Source organism: Oryctolagus cuniculus, chromosome 4, assembly GCF_051225735.1.
Source record: "Oryctolagus cuniculus isolate XC-2025 breed Fujian yellow rabbit chromosome 4, ASM5122573v1, whole genome shotgun sequence".
NCBI classification, from domain to species: domain Eukaryota; kingdom Metazoa; phylum Chordata; class Mammalia; order Lagomorpha; family Leporidae; genus Oryctolagus; species Oryctolagus cuniculus.
In genome coordinates, this window is record NC_142870.1 from 139421148 (window position 1) to 139441227 (window position 20080).

At 41.1% G+C, this 20080-nt stretch overlaps 1 protein-coding gene across 9 annotated transcripts in view; it reads left to right on the top strand.

The window, feature by feature from the left end:
• ATR (ATR checkpoint kinase) overlaps nt 1-20080 on the top strand; it is a 130819-nt gene that overhangs the window by 51225 nt on the left and 59514 nt on the right. For 8 of the 9 annotated variants that reach the window (XR_007924529.3, XR_016232748.1, XM_051859026.3 and 5 more), the window contains 5 exons: nt 946-1039; nt 1931-2056; nt 2998-3204; nt 6279-6392; nt 14090-14205. Coding sequence is in view for 7 of the 9 variants with exons in the window: in XM_051859026.3 (XP_051714986.3) it covers nt 946-1039; nt 1931-2056; nt 2998-3204; nt 6279-6392; nt 14090-14205 (657 nt within the window). In the remaining 2 variants the exon portion in view is untranslated. Of the gene's footprint in view, nt 1-945; nt 1040-1930; nt 2057-2997; nt 3205-6278; nt 6393-11976; nt 12229-14089; nt 14206-20080 lie in introns of those variants that run through there. The other variant, XM_089331102.1, reaches the window with a different exon arrangement.

Below are 20080 nucleotides of genomic sequence, written 5' to 3' on the forward strand. Positions count from 1 at the left end.
CACTTCTGATCCAGCTCTCTGCTGATGCCCCTGGGAAAGCAGCAGATGATGGCCCAGGTCCTTGGGCCCCTGTGCCCTTGTGGGAGACCTGGAGGAGGCTCCTTGCTCCTGGCTTCCAGTTGGCTCAGCTCCAGCTGTTGTGGCCATTTGAGGAGTGAACAGGTGGATGGAAGACCTCTCTCTCTCTCTCTCTGTAACTCTGTCTTTCAAATAAGTAAAAGAAATCTTAAAAAAAAAAAAAGATGCTGCCTGGCTTTTTTTTTTTTTTAACACCAAGCTCCAAATTAACACAACTTATCTCTGCCACAGTCTTATTTGCTAAAGCAAGCCACACGCCCAGCCGAGATTCAAGAGGAAGGTGTTACATATTTGACATGCTTTTATTGAGGGCCACCAATATAACAGACTATCGTTAAGTTGCTTTCCTTAATTGTTACTATTAATTTTCCTGAGCATATGAACATGGTTAAGAAGAATATTTTGCATGTCAGTAATCAACTAGCACTTTTTTATTTTGAAAAATGTATTTTATTTATTTGAAAGAGTTACTGAGAGAGGTAGAGACAGAGAGAGAGAGGTCTTCCATCTGTTGTTTCACTCCCCATATGGCTGAAACAGCCGGAGCTGAGCTGATCTGAAGCCAGGAGCTAGGCGCTTCTTCCAGGTCTCCCACTTGAGAGGGCCCAAGGACCCAGGCCATCCTCTGCTGCTTTCCCAGGCCACAGCAGAGAGCTGGATTGGAAGTGGAGCAGCTGGAACTTGAACTGGTGCCCATGTGGATTGCTGGCACTACAGGCGGCAGCTTTACCCCTTATGCCACAGCGCCGTCCCCTTTAACTAGCAATTTTAAGTGTGAATTAAGCTGGTCTTAGTTTCAACTTCTGCTTATGTATTTTTTAGTATTCATATTCTTGGCAAATAATGCTTTTTTATTCTAACTATTAGGGATGCTGTCCAGGATTTTCTTCATGAAATATATTTTCTACCTGATCATCCAGAATTAAAAAAGATAAAAGCAGTTCTCCAGGAATATAGAAAGGTAATTTTTTTTAATTAGTGGTTTAGGGGGTTACTGACCCAAAGCTAATCCCAAATTCTAATACACTGAATAATGATCCTTTGGAGTAAAATCTGGGGATAATAGGAGTTTAGCTACACTCTGATAGCTAATGCCTAGTGACTACATAGTGCTGCTGTGAATCCACAACTTTTGCAGTGAAAGTTTAATGTTTAGCCCAAAGCTGCAATAGCATTAGCTAGAACGGAGGACCAAGAATACAGTTCTTATGCTTTATTTACAGTCCCCAAAAGAAGCAGCTACCACAACTCAGTGTCCTGAGAGAAGGAAGAAAAGCTGTGGAATTACTTCAGTTTGGTTGTCCTACAGACAGGGTGTATAGAAATGCCAGATCTGTGTGGTTCTTGAGCTGTAGAAGGGGAATAGCCTGTAATCCCAGCATCCTGAAGCTCAGCGCGCTCTCTGAAATTTTGGAAGTAGCAGTGGTGATTTCATAGCACTTGAGGGCAGAAAGTGGAGTACCTGACCTTAGGTATTACCTTGGGACGTGAAAGGATGGAGTGAATTATCTACATGGTAAACCTGGTTCAGGGCCACTATGTAACCCCCTATAAGTGAGGGAAAACTTGTCCTTCTTGTTAAGAAGCTTCTATTTTATACAAGTATAGTCTCATATTGTTATAGTAAATTTTTTGTCAAGAAATCATTCTAAAGATTTTAGAATGGAATTCTTTCCCTGAGAATTACTTAAAGTTACATATAATGTACAAGGGAAAGGATGGAAGTTTTATTATTTTTTAAACTGATTTAATTGGAGTATAGTTTTACTATTAATTATATAGGGAATTCAGACCTTTGGAAATGACTGTTAACATGGTTAATAAAATGAGTCTGGCTGTGCTGTTTATATAGGAGACCTCTGAAAGTACTGATCTTCAAACAACGCTTCAGCTATCCATGAAAGCAGTTCAACATGAAAATGTAGATGTTCGTATTCATGCTCTTACTAGCTTAAAGGAAACCTTATATAAAAACCAGGTATGCTAAGATAATGTATTTACAGAGTTACAGAAAATAAAAGTTATAGATTTAAAGAAATATGATGGATTAGCATTTCCGCTTGAAATTCAGTAGATTTAAATAAGGAAGTAATTTTTATTTTACTTAGATTATCAGATCTGGCTGAGAATCACTAACCCATGAAATGCCGTTTGAGCTGAATTCCAGAGATTTGCAAAGTTTTCTGTTGGTTTTAGAGTGTCATGATTTATGATTGTATGTGTATTACTGCAGCTTCCTAGGTAAAAATGTATATGTAACACGTTATGTTAGTCTTACATAATTTCCTATAAAAATGTGTCATATAAAATGTCAGAAATTTTGACTGAATTATCTGTCTTCATTTTAATTAAACTAATTTTTTAAGTTATTTATTTATTCGAGAACTAGAGGTAATCTATTGCCCTAGAACTCATTTTTCCATGTTTGTTTCCCTCTTTTACCGATTTTTATGTAATTTTCAATATTCTTATTTAATAGTTGTTCCTTTTCACTTATCTACTGAAATATTTGTCTACCATCCTTGAAAAATTACTGTTCTTTTTAAATGTTTTCAATATTTCTCTACTTTGTAAATATCATTTTGTATTTTAATTATATGTCTACATGTCTGTTTTTCCTATTAGACTGAATTTATTAGGATAAGACTATATCTTACTCATTTTTGTATGCTGATATAATAAAATAAAGTAACTAATAGATTAATGATTGAAATTTTCAAACACATTTAATCATTATAATCATACATATTATGAACTGTTATTATGTGAACTCACTAAAGACTAATTGGAAATATTACAAATATAGAAATTTAAATTTGTCAATGTTCATATTACATGTTCCTTAATATTTTTAATCTTTCTGGTTTAGAAGAATATATTAGCTTTCAAAAGTTATGTATAAACTTTTTTTTATTTTAGGAAAAACTGATAAAATATGCAACAGATAGTGAAACAGTAGAACCTGTTATCTCGCAGCTGGTGACAGTGCTTTTGAAAGGTTGTCAAGATGCAAACTCTCAAGCTCGGTTACTCTGTGGTGAATGTTTAGGGGAATTGGGAGCAATAGATCCAGGACGGTTAGATTTCTCAACAACTGAAACTCAAGGAAAAGATTTTACATTTGTGGTAAGTTATGTTAATTTGGGATGACAAGAAGAATTCTCTTTTCTGTTGAGGTTTATGTTTTCCATTTACAAAGAAATACTGAAGTTATCCTTAGTGGAGACTTGATCTAAATCATACAATTTAAGTAACTTCTGAGATCATTTCACATTACTATTGCAGAAGCTTTTAGCCACAAGTTTGAGTTCAATCTCATGTGTTGTTCTTGTAAAAAAGGCTTCCTAATTATGGCAATACTTAAAACACTAGTTAATTATTTAAATATTATTCTCTAAACACTATTGCTGCTGTTTCCATGGAAAACTTGTTTCCCAGAATAATCTGGCTATATAAATATATCTGTATGTATATATAGATAACAGATATAAAGATTGTTGTTGTTAAATGGGTTTGGGAAATTCATGTAAAAACAACTAAACAGAACTTTTAATGTGTCAGTGTGTGTTGTGAATCTTTAAGAGGAGAGTATGTAGCAGCCAGTGCTGTGGCATAGCAGGTAAAGCTGCTGCCTGCTGTGCCAGCATACCACATGGGCACCGATTTGAGTCCCAGCTGCTCCACTTCCTATCTAGCTCTCTGCTAATGCGCATGGGATAGCAGCAGATGATAGCCTGGGTCCTTGGGCCCCTACACTGATGTGGGATACCCGGAAGAAGCTCCAGGCTGCTGGCTTTGGATTTTCTCAGCTCCAGCCATTGTAGCCATTTGGGGAGTGAACCAGCAGATGAAGGATTTCTTTTTCTCTCTCCCTCTCTCTCCCTCTCTCTCCCTCCTTCTCCCTCCTTCTCCCTCATTCCCTCCCTCTCCCTCCTTCTCTCTGTAACTGCCTTTCAAATAAAATAAATAAATAAATCTTTAAAAAAAAAAAAGGCGGAGGTTATGTTAAAATCATTTCTTGGAATGTCTCAAGTGACTCAGTCTGAACAGAACGCAATTTAGGAAATGCTGTAATATACAATCTGCCTTTTTAATTTATTTGAAAGGCAGAGTTAGAAAGAGAAAGCTCTTCCACTAACTGGTTTATTCCCCAAATGGCTGCAAGCTACCGGGACTGGGCCACATGGAAGCCAGGAGCCAGGAATTCCTTCTGGGTCCCTTATATGGGTGCCAGGGGCCCAGGTATTTAGGAAATCTTCTGCCTTTCCAGGTACATTAGCAGAACCTGGATTGAAAGTGGAGCAGCAGGGGCCAGCACCATGGCTCACTTGGTTAATCCTCTGCCTGAGGCGCTAGCATCCCATATAGGTGCCAGGTTCTAGTCCCAGTTGCACCTCTTCCAGTCCAGCTCTCTGCTGTGGCCCGGGAAGGCAATGGAGGATGGCCCAAGTGCTTGGGCCCCTGCACCGCATGGGAGACCAGGAGAAAGCACTTGGCTCCTGGCTTCAGATCGGTGCAGCACCGGCCGTGGCGGCCATTTGGGGGTGAACCAATGGAAGGAAGACCTTTCTCTCTGTCTCTCTCTCTAACTTTTATCTGTCAAATAAAAAAAAAAAAAAAAAAAAAGTGGAGCAGCAGCTGCAACTCAAACAAGCACTTATATGGGTTGCCAGCATTTCAGGTGATGGCCTCACCCGCTGTGCTAAAACAGGCCCCTACATAATTTGCCTGTTTTTCCACCCATATACATTAAATTTTAAGGTAATCACAGATTGTAAAACTATACTAGTATAACTTTTTTTTTTTTTAAAGATTTATGTATTTATTTGAGAGGTAGAGTTAGAGAGAAAGAGAGAAAATGAGATCTTCCATCACTGGTTTACTCCCAAATGGCCGCAATGGCCAGAGCTGGGCAGATCTGAAGCAAGGAGCCAGGAGCTTCTTCTGGGTCTCCCATGTGGGAGTAGAGGCCCAAGTACTTAGACCATCTTCCACTGCTTTCTCAGGCCATTAGCAGGTAGCTGGATTGGAATCGGAGCAGTCAGTACTAGAACTGGCGCCTATCAGGCAGAGGCTCAACCTACTATGCCATAGCACTAGCCCTGTATAACTTTCTTTTTTTTTTTTAAGATTAATTTTTTATTTATTTGAAAGTCAGAGTACACAGAGAGAGGAAGAGACAAAGACATAGAGAGAGAGATCTTCCATCCACTGGTTCATTTCTCAAATGACTACAACAGGCAGAGCTGGGCTGATCTGTAGCTGGGAGCCCAGAACTTCTTCCTGGTCTCCCACGTGGGTGTGGGGGCCCAAATTCTTGGGCCATCTCCCGCTGCTTTTCCAGGCACATCAGCAGAGATGTGAATTACAAGTAGAGCAGCCAGGACTTGAATTGGCACCTATATGAGATACTACAGACGGTAACTTAACCCACTACAGCACAACCCCAGCCCAGTATAACTTTCTTTTCTTTTTTTTCTTTTTTTTGAAGATTTTATTTATTTGAGAGGTAGAGTTATAGACAGAGGAAGAGATGGAGAGGGAGGGCTTCCATTCGCTAGTTCACTCCCTAAATGTCCACAACGTCAGAGCTGAGCTGATCTGAAGCTAGCAACCAGGATCCTCCTCCAGGTCTCCCATGTGGGTGCAGAGGCCCAAGGACTTGGGCCATCTTCCACTGCTTTCCCAGGCCATAAGCAGAGAGCTGGATTGGAAGAGGAGCAGCCAGGACACAAACCAGCACCCAAATGGGATGCTGGCACTGCAGGCAGAGGCTTAGCCCATGTTGTCACAGTGCCAGCCCCCATCCCCATAGCTTTCTTAACCATTTGTTTGACAAAGTTATAAAACAAAGTTTTATAAAACTGTGTTTCTAGTAATACTGATACAGGCAATTCTTTTTTGTTGGCCTTTGTTTTCATTCAGTTTACTTTTTAAGAATTAAAAAATAATACAAATTATCAGAACAATATGAGAGTCAAATTATTCTGATACACTTTAAAAATAGCCTAAAAAGCTTTAAATTTTGGCTTCTTAGCTACAGATTGTATTTTAGCCTTGGCACCAAACTTAGTTTGAACCTCTCTATCCTTGTTCTAAATTCACTCAGACAATTACAATAGATTCACAGTGTAAGGCATAAAACACCTTAAAAGATTTGTGTACCAATTTTCACTTAAATGTTTCTTGTTTTTGTTAAGACTAATGTAGAAGACCCAAACTTTGCTTATGGCTTATTGATGGAGCTAACAAGAGCTTACCTTGCATATGCTGATAACAGCCGAGCTCAGGATTCAGCTGCTTATGCCATTCAGGTAAGAAAATATTTAGTAATTACTGCCTTTACCTCCCATAAATGTAATGACTTTACATTACTGAATTCTAGTGAGAAAGTTGTAAACTTGTCTATGAAACTCTTTATTTCTTATTATCAAAGTAATATTAGTGGCAAACATTTTAGAGTATGAAAGTATAACCTGTAGGTACTTGCAGTTTTGTATGTATATACAAATATGAGGAATTTCAAAACTTTATGGAAGAGTTCACTATATGAACAAACTGTACATGGATTTCAAAAACTTTTTGCACTAAAATTATCTCTTATCCCATCATTCTACAGACTTTTTGAAGTATATTTCTCTTCCTTCAAAGAAAGATCATGATTTATGATTTGTAATTTGATTTTCTGTTGTGTTTAGCAGTTTATTGTGGGTAATTTCACATGTTAGTACATTTATCTCTAATTCACTCCTTTCAGTGATTGAATAATATTAAATATCTGTGTGCCATATTTTTTTAATAAACTTATTTAAGACAATTAGATTATATTCAGTGTTTTGCTAAGGCACCATAAGCATATTTCTGAGTACTTATTGACTATAGTAATTGTATAGATATCTAGAAGCTAAAGTGTCTCAGAACAAATACAGAATTTATATTTGATAGATTTTTATCAAAAAATTTCATTGACTTCTAACTTTTTTTTAAAGATTTATTTTTTTATTTTTGACCGGCGCCGCGGCTCACTAGGCTAATCCTCTGCCTGCCGCACCAGCACCCCAGGTTCTAGTCCCAGTTGGGGTGCCAGCTCTGTCCCGGTTGCTCCTCTTCCAGTACAGCTCTCTGCTGTGGCCCGGGAGTGCAGTGGAGGATGGCCCAGTTCCTTGGGCCCTGCACCTGCATGGGAGACCAGGAGGAGGCACCTGGCTCCTGGCTTCGGATCAGTGTGCTGGCCGCAACACACCAGCCGTGGCGGCCACTTAGGGAGTGAACCAACGGGAAAAGGAAGACCTTTCTCTCTGTCTTTCTCTCTTTCACTGTCTAACTCTGCCTGTAAAAAAAAAAAAAAAAAAAAAAAAGATTTATTTTTTTATTTTGAAAGTCAGAATTACAGAGAGAGAGGGAGAGACAGAGATCTTCCATCTGCTGATTCTCTCCCCAGATGGCCATAACAGCCAGTGCTGGGATAGGCTGAAACCAGAAGCCAGGAACTTGATCCGGGTCTCCCATGTGGGTAGCAGGGGCCCAGACACTTGGGCCATTCTCTGCTGCTTTTCACAGGCCCTTAGCAGGGAACTGGATTGGAAGTAGAGTTGACTGGACATTAACCAGTACCCATTTGGGATGCTGGTCTTGCAGGCAGCAGTCTTACCTGCTACACAACACTGGCCCTAGTTTATACTCTTTTGACAACCCTGCCTTTCACAAAAATGGTTAATCTTCCTTTATGTGACAAGTGAAAAATGGTATCTTAATTTGATTCATTTAATTATGAGAGTGTTATAGCATCTTTTATGTATTTTCTGCTGTTTTGAAACTTTTTCTAAGTGATCTTTTCCCACTTTTCTCTTGATGTTGATTTGTTTTTATTAATATTTAAGACCTAGTTAGATATAATAGAAATTAACTTTTTGTTTATCATGCATGTGATAAATATTTCTTTGATGTTTTACATGTTACTTTTTTCTTTGAAAGTTTCTGTTACATATTCAGGTTTGGATTTTGTTGGAAAGTCTAGGTTATAGATATAAATATTTGAGGATTTTATCATAGAGAATTTTTTTAAAAGTTTATTTTTCTGAAAGGCAGAGTGACAGAGAGGAAGAGAGATTTCCCATCTGCTGGCTCACTTCTGAAATGGCCACAATGGCCAGGGCTGGCATTACAGCTGGGTCTTCCCCGTGGGTGGCAGGATCCGAGTACTTGAGTTACCTTCTGCTGCTTTCCCAGGCACATTAGTAGGGAGCTGGGTCTTAAGTAGAGCAGCCAGGACTCTGAAATGGAATGTCAGTGTTGCAAGTGGCAGTTTAGCCCACTGTGCCACAACACTGACCCCTAGAGATATTATTTAAAACTGTGAGTCTAGATGAGATGATCATGGGAGAGAAAGTGTTCCAGTAATTGAGCCTGGACAATGAAAGGTCGGTGAGGATATGAGGGAATAAGAAAACTGAGAAGGAGCTGCCAATGAGATAAGATCATGTGGTCTTCTAGAAGACAAGAAAGTGTTTCAAAAAGGATGGAGTGACCTGTATTAAATGCTAATTATAGGTACAATAATTTAAGAATTGAGAATTGATTATTGGTTTCATAATAACATAGAGGACAGTGGTCATCTTGATAAGAGCAATTTAAGTGTAATTCATTTATTTTTTTTTTTTTTTATTTTTTTTGACAGGCAGAGTGGACAGTGAGAGAGAGAGACAGAGAGAAAGGTCTTCCTTTGCCGTTGGTTCACCCTCCAATGGCCGCCGCGGCCGGCGCGCTGCGGCCAGCGCACCGCGCTGATCCGATGGCAGGAGCCAGGAGCCAGGTGCTTTTCCTGGTCTCCCATGGGGTGCAGGGCCCAAGCACCTGGGCCATCCTCCACTGCACTCCCTGGCCACAGCAGAGGGCTGGCCTGGAAGAGGGGCAACCGGGACAGAATCCGGCGCCCCGACCGGGACTAGAACCCGGTGTGCCGGCGCCGCTAGGCGGAGGATTAGCCTAGTGAGCCGCGGCGCCGGCCTTATTTTTGTTTTAAAGATTTATTTTATTTAGTTGAAAGAGAGAGAGGTAGAGACAGAGAGTGTCTTCCATCTGCTTATTCACTCCTTAGATGGCCGCAAAGGCTGGAGCTGTGCTGATCTGAAGCCAGGAGCCAGGAGTTTCTTCCGGGTTTCCCATATGGGTACAGGGGCCCATGGACTTGGGCCATCTTCTACTGCTTTCCCAGGCCATAGTAGAGAGCTGGATCGAAGTAGAACACCCGGGACCTGAACTGGCATCCATATGGGATGCCGGCGCTTCAGGCCAGGGCTTTAACCCACTGCGCCACAGCACCAGCCTCGTACACTCTATCTTTTAAATACGTAAGCAAATAAAACATTTTTTAAAAGGACATTCACATCTTCCACCCTCACATCCATCTAAGGCTAGCAATATCAGTAATCAATACTCTACTGTTACTACAGATGAACTGCTGCCCTTTCTACTTGTATACAACATTACAAATCTCTTTGCCTATTTAAAATATTATTATATTGTTTCTATATTGCTCTCTCCTTTAATGACCTGTCCCCAAGCAACATAAACAGTTATTTTTCCCACGCTTACTCCTCTTTTCTCCCCAGCTATCTCTTTCTTCTGCTCTCCTTGAAACTAACACTCCTAAAAGAGTTTATGTAATTTCTCTAAGTCGTCTTTTCACACACATTCCTGAAAATATTCTGGGACTGGCATCACGACACAGTTGCTTAAATGGCCACCCCAACCGTGATGCTGGACTCCCATATAAGCACTGGTTTGAGTTCTGGCTGTTCTACTTCTGATCCAGTTTCCTGATATCGTGCCTGGGAGAGGCAGAAGATGTCCCAAGTCCTTGGACCCCTGACGCCTACATAGGAGACTTGGACAGAGTTCCAGTTTCTGGCTTTGGCCTGGCCCAACCCTGGCCAGTTATAGCCATTTGGGGAGTGAACCAGAAAATAGAAGATCTCTTTCTGTCTCTGTCTCTACCTCTGTCTAACTCTGTCTTTCAAATAAATAAAATAAATCTTTAAAACAAAAAAAGGAATTACACTGAAATTGCTCTTATCAAGGTGACCACTGTCCTCTATGTTATTATGAAACCAGTAAGTAAGTCTAAATTCTTAAATTATTGTACCTATAATTAGCATTCAATACAGGTCACTCCAAAAAAAAAAAAAAAAAGAGTGTCAGGGAATGGGGGAGAGATGGAGACATAAATTCCATCTTCTGGATCACTTCCCGAATGGGTGAAATAGCCATGTCTGGGCCAAGCCAAAGCCAGGAGCCAGGAACTCCATCCTACTCTCCCACATGAGGCAGGGGCACAAGTGCTTGAACCATCCTCAGCTGCCTTCCCAGGTGCATTAGCGGGAAGCTGAATCCAAAGTGGAGTAACTAGTATTCCAACTGGCATTCTGATGTGGGCTCCCAGCATCTGCAGTGGTGTCTTACCCCGCTACACCACAATGCCAGCTCCTGAAGGTCTCTTCTGGTTGTTTATTTTCTCAGTGAAATAAGAAGCAGTGTCTAGGGCCGGCGCCGCGGCTCACTAGGCTAATCCTCCGCCTAGCGGCGCCGGCACACCGGGTTCTAGTCCCGGTCGGGGCGCCGGATTCTGTCCCGGTTGCCCCTCTTCCAGGCCAGCCCTCTGCTGTGGCCAGGGAGTGCAGTGGAGGATGGCCCAGGTGCTTGGGCCCTGCACCCCATGGGAGACCAGGAAAAGCACCTGGCTCCTGGCTCCTGCCATCGGATCAGCGCGGTGCGCTGGCCGCAGCGCGCCGGCCGCGGCGGCCATTGGAGGGTGAACCAACGGCAAAGGAAGACCTTTCTCTCTGTCTCTCTCTCTCACTGTCCACTCTGCCTGTCAAAAATAAAAAAAATAAAAAAAAAAAAAAAGAAGCAGTGTCTACAACCATAGGGATATTACAGCTTTAAACAGTGTAAACAGTCCTGAAATTAAAAAAAAAAAAAAATCACCGGAATACTAAGTGTTATTGGTGATTTAGAGGGCTTCTGTTAGAGAAACTGCCAAAAATCAGAAAAACAAAATTTTCATTTCATAATTTTCATTTAAACAGCTCAATGAAAATGGAATTTGGCTACTCCTTGTTAAATGGTTTGTATATTTGCTTACTTTTATTAAAAATACTCAGCATAGGTGGGTAAAGTACATATTTTGCCAGACAGTGCTTATGTTTTATGAACACTAGAAAATCACTGGTATTTTTTTTAGGACTCCACATTTCCCCCATTACTTTATTATGTATTTTATATAGCACTTTTAGATGTTTAAGAGTGAGATTTAAACTAGTCATTTTCCTTTTTTTTTTAAGATTTTATTTATTTAAGAAGTAGAGTTATAGACAAAGAGAAGGAGAGACAGAGAGAAATGGCTTGTATCCACTGGTTCACTCCCTAGGTAGCTGCAACAGCTGGAGCCGAACCTATCCGAAGCCAGGAGCCAGGAGCTTCTTCTGGGTCTCCCATGTAGGTGCAGGGGCCCAAGGACTTGGGCCGTCTTCTACTGCTTTCCCAGGCCATAGCAGAGAGTTAGATCAGAAGTGGAGCAGCTGGGACTGGAATCGAGGGCCCATATGGGATTCCGGCACCATAGGCGGAGGCTTAGCCCACGATGCCACAGTACTGGCCCTAAACTAGTCATTTTTAGAATGTTGAAAGATACTAACAGCATAATGTATTTGTCCTATTTTGAAGATCGATATTAGAGACAAAGCTTTTTCCCTTCATCTATAGAACCCCATTTTTGTATTTATTTAAAATTATATATTGAGGTTGGTGATGTGGTGTAGTGGGTAAAGCTGTCACCTGCAGTGTTGGCATCCCATATGGGCACCGGTTCAAATCCTAACTGCTCCACTTCTGATCCAGCTCTCTGCCAAGGCCTGGGAAAGCCGTAGAAGATGACCCAAGTCCTTGGGCCTCTGCACCTGCATAGGAGACCTGGAAGAAGCTCCTGGGTCCTGGCTTCTGGCTCCTGGCTTTGGATCAGTCCAGCTTCAGCCGTTGCAGCCATCTGGGAGGTGAACCAATGGATGGAAGACCTGTCTCTCTCTCTGCCTCTGCCTCTCTGTGACTCTGTCTTTTGAATAAATAAATATCTTTAATTAAAATAAAGTAAAATTATTTATTTTTATTTTATTTGAAAAAGAGGGAGAGGTGGGGAGGGAGATGGGTGGGGGGCGGGGAGACGGAGAGAGAGATTTTTCCATCCAATGATTCACTGCCCAAATGCCCACAATTTCTAGGACTGGAACAGGCCAAAGCTGGGAACGCAGTACTCCATCCAGGTCTGCCACATGGGTGGCAGGGACCCAAGTACTTAAAGATCTTCTGTTGCCTCTCAGGGTGCTCATTAGCAGGAAGCTGCATTGGAAGTGAAGTAGCTAGCACTTGAACCAGGCACTATGATAAGGGATGTAGGCATCTTGTCAAGCAGCGACTTAACTGCTGAAGCAAATACTCATACCCTATTTGTTTTATTTTAAGGGAAGTAACATATAACTATATAATCTCTAGCCTAAGTCAGTCTTTGACATTTGTATTATATTTTCAGAATTTTAAGCTCAATGTTTTATGTCTAGAATTTGAGATAATTTCAAGGCTTTATTTATTTATTTATTTAAGATTTATTTTATTTATTTGAAAGACAGAGTTATTGAGAGGCACAGACAAAGAGAGAAGTCTTCCATCCACTGGTTCACTCCCCAGATGGCCGCAACAGCCAGAGCTGTGCTGATCCAAAGCCAGGAGCCAGGAGCTTCTTCCAGGTCTCCCACGTGGGTGCAGGGACCAAAGGGCTTGGGCCATCTTCTACTGCTTTCCCAGGCCACAGCAGAGAGCTGGATCGGAAGAGGAGCAGCCGGGACTGGAACCGGCGCCCATATGGGATGCTGGCGCTTCAGGCCAGGGCTTTAACCCACTGTGCCACAGCACCGGTCAAGGCTTTAAACTGTTGTAGATTTTTAAAATTTTTGTTGTTGTTGTTTAAGATTTATTTATTTATTTGAAAGTAGACTTAAAGAAAGAAAGAAGGAGAGGCAGAGAGAGGTAATCCACCCACTGGTTCTCTCGCTATTGGCTGCAACAGCTGCGTCTGGGCCAGGTGGAAGCCAGGAGCTTCATCCAGGTTTCCCACATGGGTGCAGGTGCCCAAGCACTTGGGCCATCCTCTGCTACTTTCCCAGGCGCATTAGCAAGGAGCTGGATCGGAAGTGGAGTCACCAGGACTCAAATCAGCATCCATATGGGATGCCAGCACTGAAGGCTGCAGCTTTAACCCACTGAGCCACAGCATTCACCCCCAAACTATTGTTGGTTTATAGTTCCTTTCATTATAATTTGAAAAGATCAAATTCTATGAATCAAATTCTGCAGATTTGGAAATTTCAATTTTTTCTCCATATAACTCTTAATCTTATATTTCAATATATATTATCCATGGAAAATAAACTGGCTTCATATTCAACTACTGCCTCAGCTTTGTGGCCCTAAGTAAGTTTCCTAAATGATTCCAAGCATTGGAATAAATGTGTGAAGGACATAAAGTGGACCCAAATCTATTTTTATTACTATAACATTTGAAATATTCAAGAATAAAAATGGACTGGCAGTGTGGGCTAGCAGGGAAAGGTATAGCCTGTGATGCCAGCATCCCGTATGGGTATCGATTCTAGTCCTGAGTGTTCCACTTCTAGTCCAGCTCCCTGCTGATGGCCTGGAAAAATCAGTGGAAGGTGGCTGAAATGCTTGGGCCCCTGCACCGATGTGGGAGACTTAGAAGAAGTTCATGGCTCCTGGCTTTGGCCTGGCTCAGCCCAGCTTGGACGTTGTGACCATCTGGGGGGTAAATCAGTGGATGGAAGATCTTTCTCTCTCTCCCTCTTTCTCTGTCTCTGTAACTCTGTCAATAAATAAATAAATCGTAAAAAAAAAAGATTTATCTGATTTCTATGGACTTACAAATTAAAGTATGTATTTGTAGGAGCTGCTTGCTATTTATGACTGTAGAGAAATGCAGACTGATGGCCCAGGTCACCAGTTATGGAGAAGATTTCCTGAGCATGTTCGGGAAATACTGGAACCTCATCTAAATACTAGGTATGTAGACTCATTTAAACTATTGTAATAAAATTATTTTTAGCTTTGTAAAAATTAATGTTGCTTTTGAGATAGCTTTTAAACACTAAAGGTATTTTTAGTATATTCATATACTATGGTATATAGTATATTCATTCACTGTGAATTTAGGCTTAAAATCTTATCAAAATATCCCTCATTTCATCCACACAAAATTCCTGTTTTTCTTCTTCAGCCCCTCTGACGCATATAGACTAATGTCTAACATCCTACCTATCAATCCCCCCCTCAAGAGAAATAACCCATAACCATGCAGAGATAGAATGGGTAAAGGTCTGTCCTTGGTAGCTTCTTTGAGATGGTATATGAGTGCAGAGCTACTTATAAGTATTCTCTTGCTGATTGTCCTATGGTGTTTGGTGATGGCCTGGAAAAAAACTGTCCTTGACAGTCTAGAGGACTGATCACAGCATCTAACTGGATAGGCTGGAAACCCTGCCTCATGATCTTCTGGAGCTGGATGGCTTGCATTCTTTTAGACAAAACAAATGAGTGAATTAAAGACACATGGTCCAAAGAGAAGTAATATGAGCATGGGAGTTCTAGGAGAAGAGAGATGCAACAACCAGGATTTCCATGACCCAGTGTTGGGCTAGAAATTCCAATCCTGTTTGTCCTGGACCTGGAGTTGTCTGGCCTTATCCAAGAAATATTGAGTATGATTTTGTGCCTGTCCAATTTTATTGACCCAAAAAGGCTGTTCATGAAGCAAGGTACAGACACCCTGTTGGACAGCTCTTAGCATGTCTAAGGTTTGAATATTTTGAAGGATGGCTGCAGCCAAAGAATTGATCTGATTTTTTTGGAGGATGAAGAGGTAGGCCATGATCCGAGTGTTAAATTCAACTAATTCAGTGGAGTGGTTAATAGAGATCTTATTTTCTGAAACACTTCCAGTTGTTCCTGCAGTGACATCCTTGCCTGTCAGTGACATATAGCTGATAAGGTTTATCTGAGTTTGGCAGCCTTTAACTGGACAAAGGCTATGTTTCCTTATATTTCCCAAAGGGGGGATTCCTGTTATGGCCTACTCTTGAGAGCTTGATATAGGAGTTTTACTATTTCGCCATACCTAGGGTTCTATAACCTGTTATTCCAAGAAATGCCCCAAGCTGTCTTAAGGTTGTAGGAGTACAGATTTGCTGCATGTCCTGTATCCTCTTTGCTGCTTGTTCCCCACGGGTGAGAATAAGCCCTAAATAGTTTGCCTCCCAAATGATCAGTTGTGCTTTTTCCTTGGACCTCTGGTAGCCATTTTCTGTTAGGAAGTTGAGGGCGCTAGTCAGATACCCAAAACTGGAGTCTTGGGTGGTGGAACAGACTAGCAAATCATTTACATTTTAAGTTCTCTTGCTGCATTCCTCAGAGATTGGTTCTTTATGTCTTCTGCAAGGGCCTGGTCAAATAGGTGAGGGATGACTATAAATCCTTGTGGTAGCAGAATTGTTACTTTACACCATGTTTGCCAAACCATTTAAAGGCAAACAGGAATTGACAGGAGGAGTTTTTATGTTTAATAATAATCAGGTGGACTTTTAATGCCCAGCCAAGTATGTGTGAGGCCCGAACTTGTGGGTTAACCTGAAGATCTGTCTCTTCACATGAGAATCTGCAAAGTCTGGGATGACATACAGCAAGGGTATGAATTTGGCTTTCTTCAATTGTACAGAAGACTACTCAGGTCCCTAATTTACTTAGATTGTCCCTCCCTGTTAGGGCTGTGAGACATTCATCCATTAACAAGAGTTATTGGGACAATAGGAACTGGACCAGAGACAATATAAAGGGACTGTGAATCTCTTCAGTGAAGGTACCCTGTTGACTCCCATTCCCTTTATTTTTAAAAAAAAACTATTTACTGGGGCTGGTGCTGTGGCATAGTGAGTAGCAGGTAAAGCTACTATCTGCAGTGCTGGCATCCCATATGGGCACCGATTGGAGTCCTGGCTACTCCATTCCTATCCAGCTCCCTGCCAGTGCAGCTAGGAAAGCAGTGGAAGATGGCCTAAGTGCTTGGGCCCCTGCACCCACGAGGGAGACCCAGAAGAAGCCCATGGCTCCTAGCTTTGGTTCAGTTAAGCTCCAGCCATTGTAGCTATTTGGGGGAATGAACCAGTGGATAGAAGATTCTCTCTCTCTGTCTCTCTCTCTGATGCTGCCTCTGGCTCTCTCTGACTCTGCCTTTCAAATTCATAAATCTTAAAAATAAAACTATTTTATAATGTTTTTCAATTTAAGTAACTGTCACAATTGATTAAACTTCATAGAATTAGAGGCTGGTGTTGTGGCATAGTGGGTTAAGATGCCACCTGTGATGCTGGCATACTGTATCAGAGCACCACCTCAAGTCTTGGCTGCTCCACTTCTGAACCAGCTCCCTCTGATGCACTTGAGAAATAAGCTGAAGATAGCCCAAGTATGTGGGCTCCTGCCACCTACTTGGGAGATCTGGATAGAGTTTCAAGCTCCTGTCTTTGTCTTGCCCAGCCCCAGCCATTGTGGCTATTTGGGGAGTAAATCAGCAGGTGAAAGATCTCTCTCTCTCCTACCCACTTTCTGTGTCACTCTACCTGTCATATAAATGAATGAATCTTTACCAAAAAAGAATTTTAAATCATTTTTAGTTAGAAACTAATATTGGTAAATCAGGTCATATGTTTATTAGATACATGACCTTAGATAAATTAACTTCTTTGAATCACAGTAAAATGCCCAGACTTAAATACCTTATGAAAGTCCTGAGATATGCATGTCTACTTGCTAGATAATTTATCTTGTGACCAGCATTATTAATTATGAGATTCATTTATTAATATCAATGTTCATTATGGATTGATATAAATATATATCAAATATAAATTTATTAATATAAATTAAAACTTAACAATAACAGAACTGACAACCTTCATACAAAGGGTTAGGGAAGCATCTGTATATTTTTTATAGAAAATTCTTTATTTCAACAATGTTTTGCCTTCTAGATAACAAGAATCTGGAATGAGAATTAAAAATCAAAATGGGAAGAAGAAATAACTGAACTAATTTACCCTTTATATTTCTACCAGATGTTGGTAACAGAATCTTTAGCTTAATTGTGAAAACAGCCAGCTATTGCAGCCATTTGGGGAGTGAACCAGTGGATGAAAGACCTCTCTCTCTCTCTCTCTCTCTCTCTGCCTCTGCCTCTGCCTCTCTCTAACTTTGCCTTTCAAATAAATAAATAAATCTTTAAAAATTCAATCTCCCAAATATAGCCATCCTTTAAACTAAGTTTAAGGATTGTAAATAAATACCTAAATTATAAAAATTTAAAGGAGAGTATAGAGTATAACTTCAAAGTAGAAAAAACATGGATATACTTTTAAGAAATTCTGTATTTCTGCAGGCCCTTTGCTGTACAAATCAAGGAGTCCAAGACATAAAATTATTAGCAAGCCTCATAACTCAGCGTTTCATACAAAACAGGTCCTATGGACTTGGGCCATCTTCCACTGCTTTCTCAGGCCGTAGTAGACAAGTGTATTGGAAGTGGGGCATCTGGGACTGGAAACAGAGCCCATATGGGATGCCAGCACTGCAGGCGGTGGCTTTACCCAGTGTGATACAGTGCCAGCCCTGAGACTGAATTTTTAGAACTCAATTAACTACAGTTCAAAATTTGCTATAGTAATAACTAAAAGGGAAAACACCAGGATGTGGCTAGGCAGAACCTGGTTTATCTCCTAATATTGTCTAAATTCACTATTAAACTTCATATAATCATCTCAAGTTTTGTATTTGTGATGACTTAAATTAGATTTTTTTCCCCTGGTTTAATGTGATGGTTAGCTGGGAGATTATTGGGTGTTTCAACTTTTAAAAACTTAGAATGTAGTGAAGTGTATAATTTGGGGATATAGAGTATTTATTATATTTGTCATTTCCATAATCTTTCATTTCAAAGAACCCATTTTCTGAAAAAATTCTATACACCTGTAGTTTTAAGATGAGAACTATTTGAACATGTTTACTTAAACGTTAATGCAGAGGAGTAAATGGAAAATGTCATGTTGAAGTAGTAGGAGAGAGAAGCAATAGTCGATATAATAAGAACCCTAAGGAGCACCCAGAATTGGAGAGCCATGGATTTGATGGGGAATTAGATCTAGAGGGAGTGGTATCTCTTTCTTTGTAATGGAGAAAGATAAAATGATGAGTGGAATCCAACTAAGTTTACAGATTTGATTATGGGGAAAATGGTTTCTTTTTTTCTCTGAGGTGGACTATATCATTGGAGGTGGTATTATTGACTGAAAATGGCAGTGGAGTTGATTTAGATGATTTGAGGAGAATGATGATTTGAAATAGACCCTATGGAAAACAAAAGAGAGGCCGGCGCCGCGGCTCACTAGGCTAATCCTCCGCCTTGCGGCGCCGGCACACCAGGTTCTAGTCCCAGTCGGGGCGCCGGATTCTGTCCCGGTTGCCCCTCTTCCAGGCCAGCTCTCTGCTGTGGCCAGGGAGTGCAGTGGAGGATGGCCCAGGTGCTTGGGCCCTGCACCCCATGGGAGACCAGGAGAAGCACCTGGCTCCTGCCATCGGATCAGCGCGGTGCGCCGGCCGCGGCAGCCATTGGAGGGTGAACCAACGGCAAAGGAAGACCTTTCTCTCTCTCTCTCTCTCTCTCACTGTCCACTCTGCCTGTCAAAAAAAAAAAAAAAAAAAAAGAAAGAAAGAAAAAAAAAGAAAACAAAAGAGAAGTAATAACATAGATGCCCACTGATGTTGCAGATTAAGATTATTTAGTAGCACTAATCTCATAAGGAGGTTAGTGAGTTTCATCTACCACTACTGTAATGTGAGTATCATTTCAGTAAAGTCAGACTTTAGATTCTGCAAGGTTGGGATACTGGAGGTGAGGGAACATAGAGACTAAGCTGGTTAGGGAAAGAGGTCAAGAAAGGATAGTATCATAAATCAATAGAGTTGAGCATTGTCAGGGGACAGAAGATCTCAGTGAGAGAGGGCAGGTGTGTTGGAGGAACTGGGTGAAAGAACTGGAGATTTCAAAAATTAAGGCCTTACAATAAAATGCGTAAATAGTTGATTTAGGAAGTGAAGAAATTCTTTGGATTAGTACGGAAGCCCTGATAATTGAGTTAGGAAAAATTCATTACATTTTTTTAAAGATTTTATTTATTTGAAAGTCAGAGTTACATAGAGAGAGAAGGAGAGGCAGGGAGAGAGAGGTCTTCCATCTGCTGGTTCACTCCCCAATTGGCTACAATGGCCAGAGCTGCGCTGATCTGAAGCCAGGAGCTTCTTGCAGGTCTCCCACATGGGTGCAGGGGCCCAAGGATTTGTGCCATCTTCCACTGCTTTCCCAAGCCATAGCAGAGAGCTGGATCGGAAGTGGAGCAGCTGGGACCTGATCCAGTGCCCATATGGGATACCAGTACTTCAGGCGTGACTTTACCTACTATGCCACAGCATGGGCCCCAACATTTTTTTTTTTTTAGTTTGATTGGTGCAGCCAGCTATTGAAGTCTCTCAGGATGATAGTAATACTGGAGGAAGAAAGAAAAACATAGAGGAATGTACTACCGTTACTTTCATTGGTAATGAGTTTATAAACGCCCACAATGAGGAGTGGTGGAGTATACCTGGTTGCTTGAATTTCAAAGGAACCTATCTTTCTTATACAAGAATGGAATTGGAAGGGTCTGAGGAAGAGGAGGCAGGCTTACATCCTCAGAAGTAGCTAGAGTATGCAAGAATGACTTCCATCCCTAGCCTTTAGAAGGATACTGGAAAAGTGTGTCTTAACCAGATTACAATAAAAGCAAAGCAATATTAG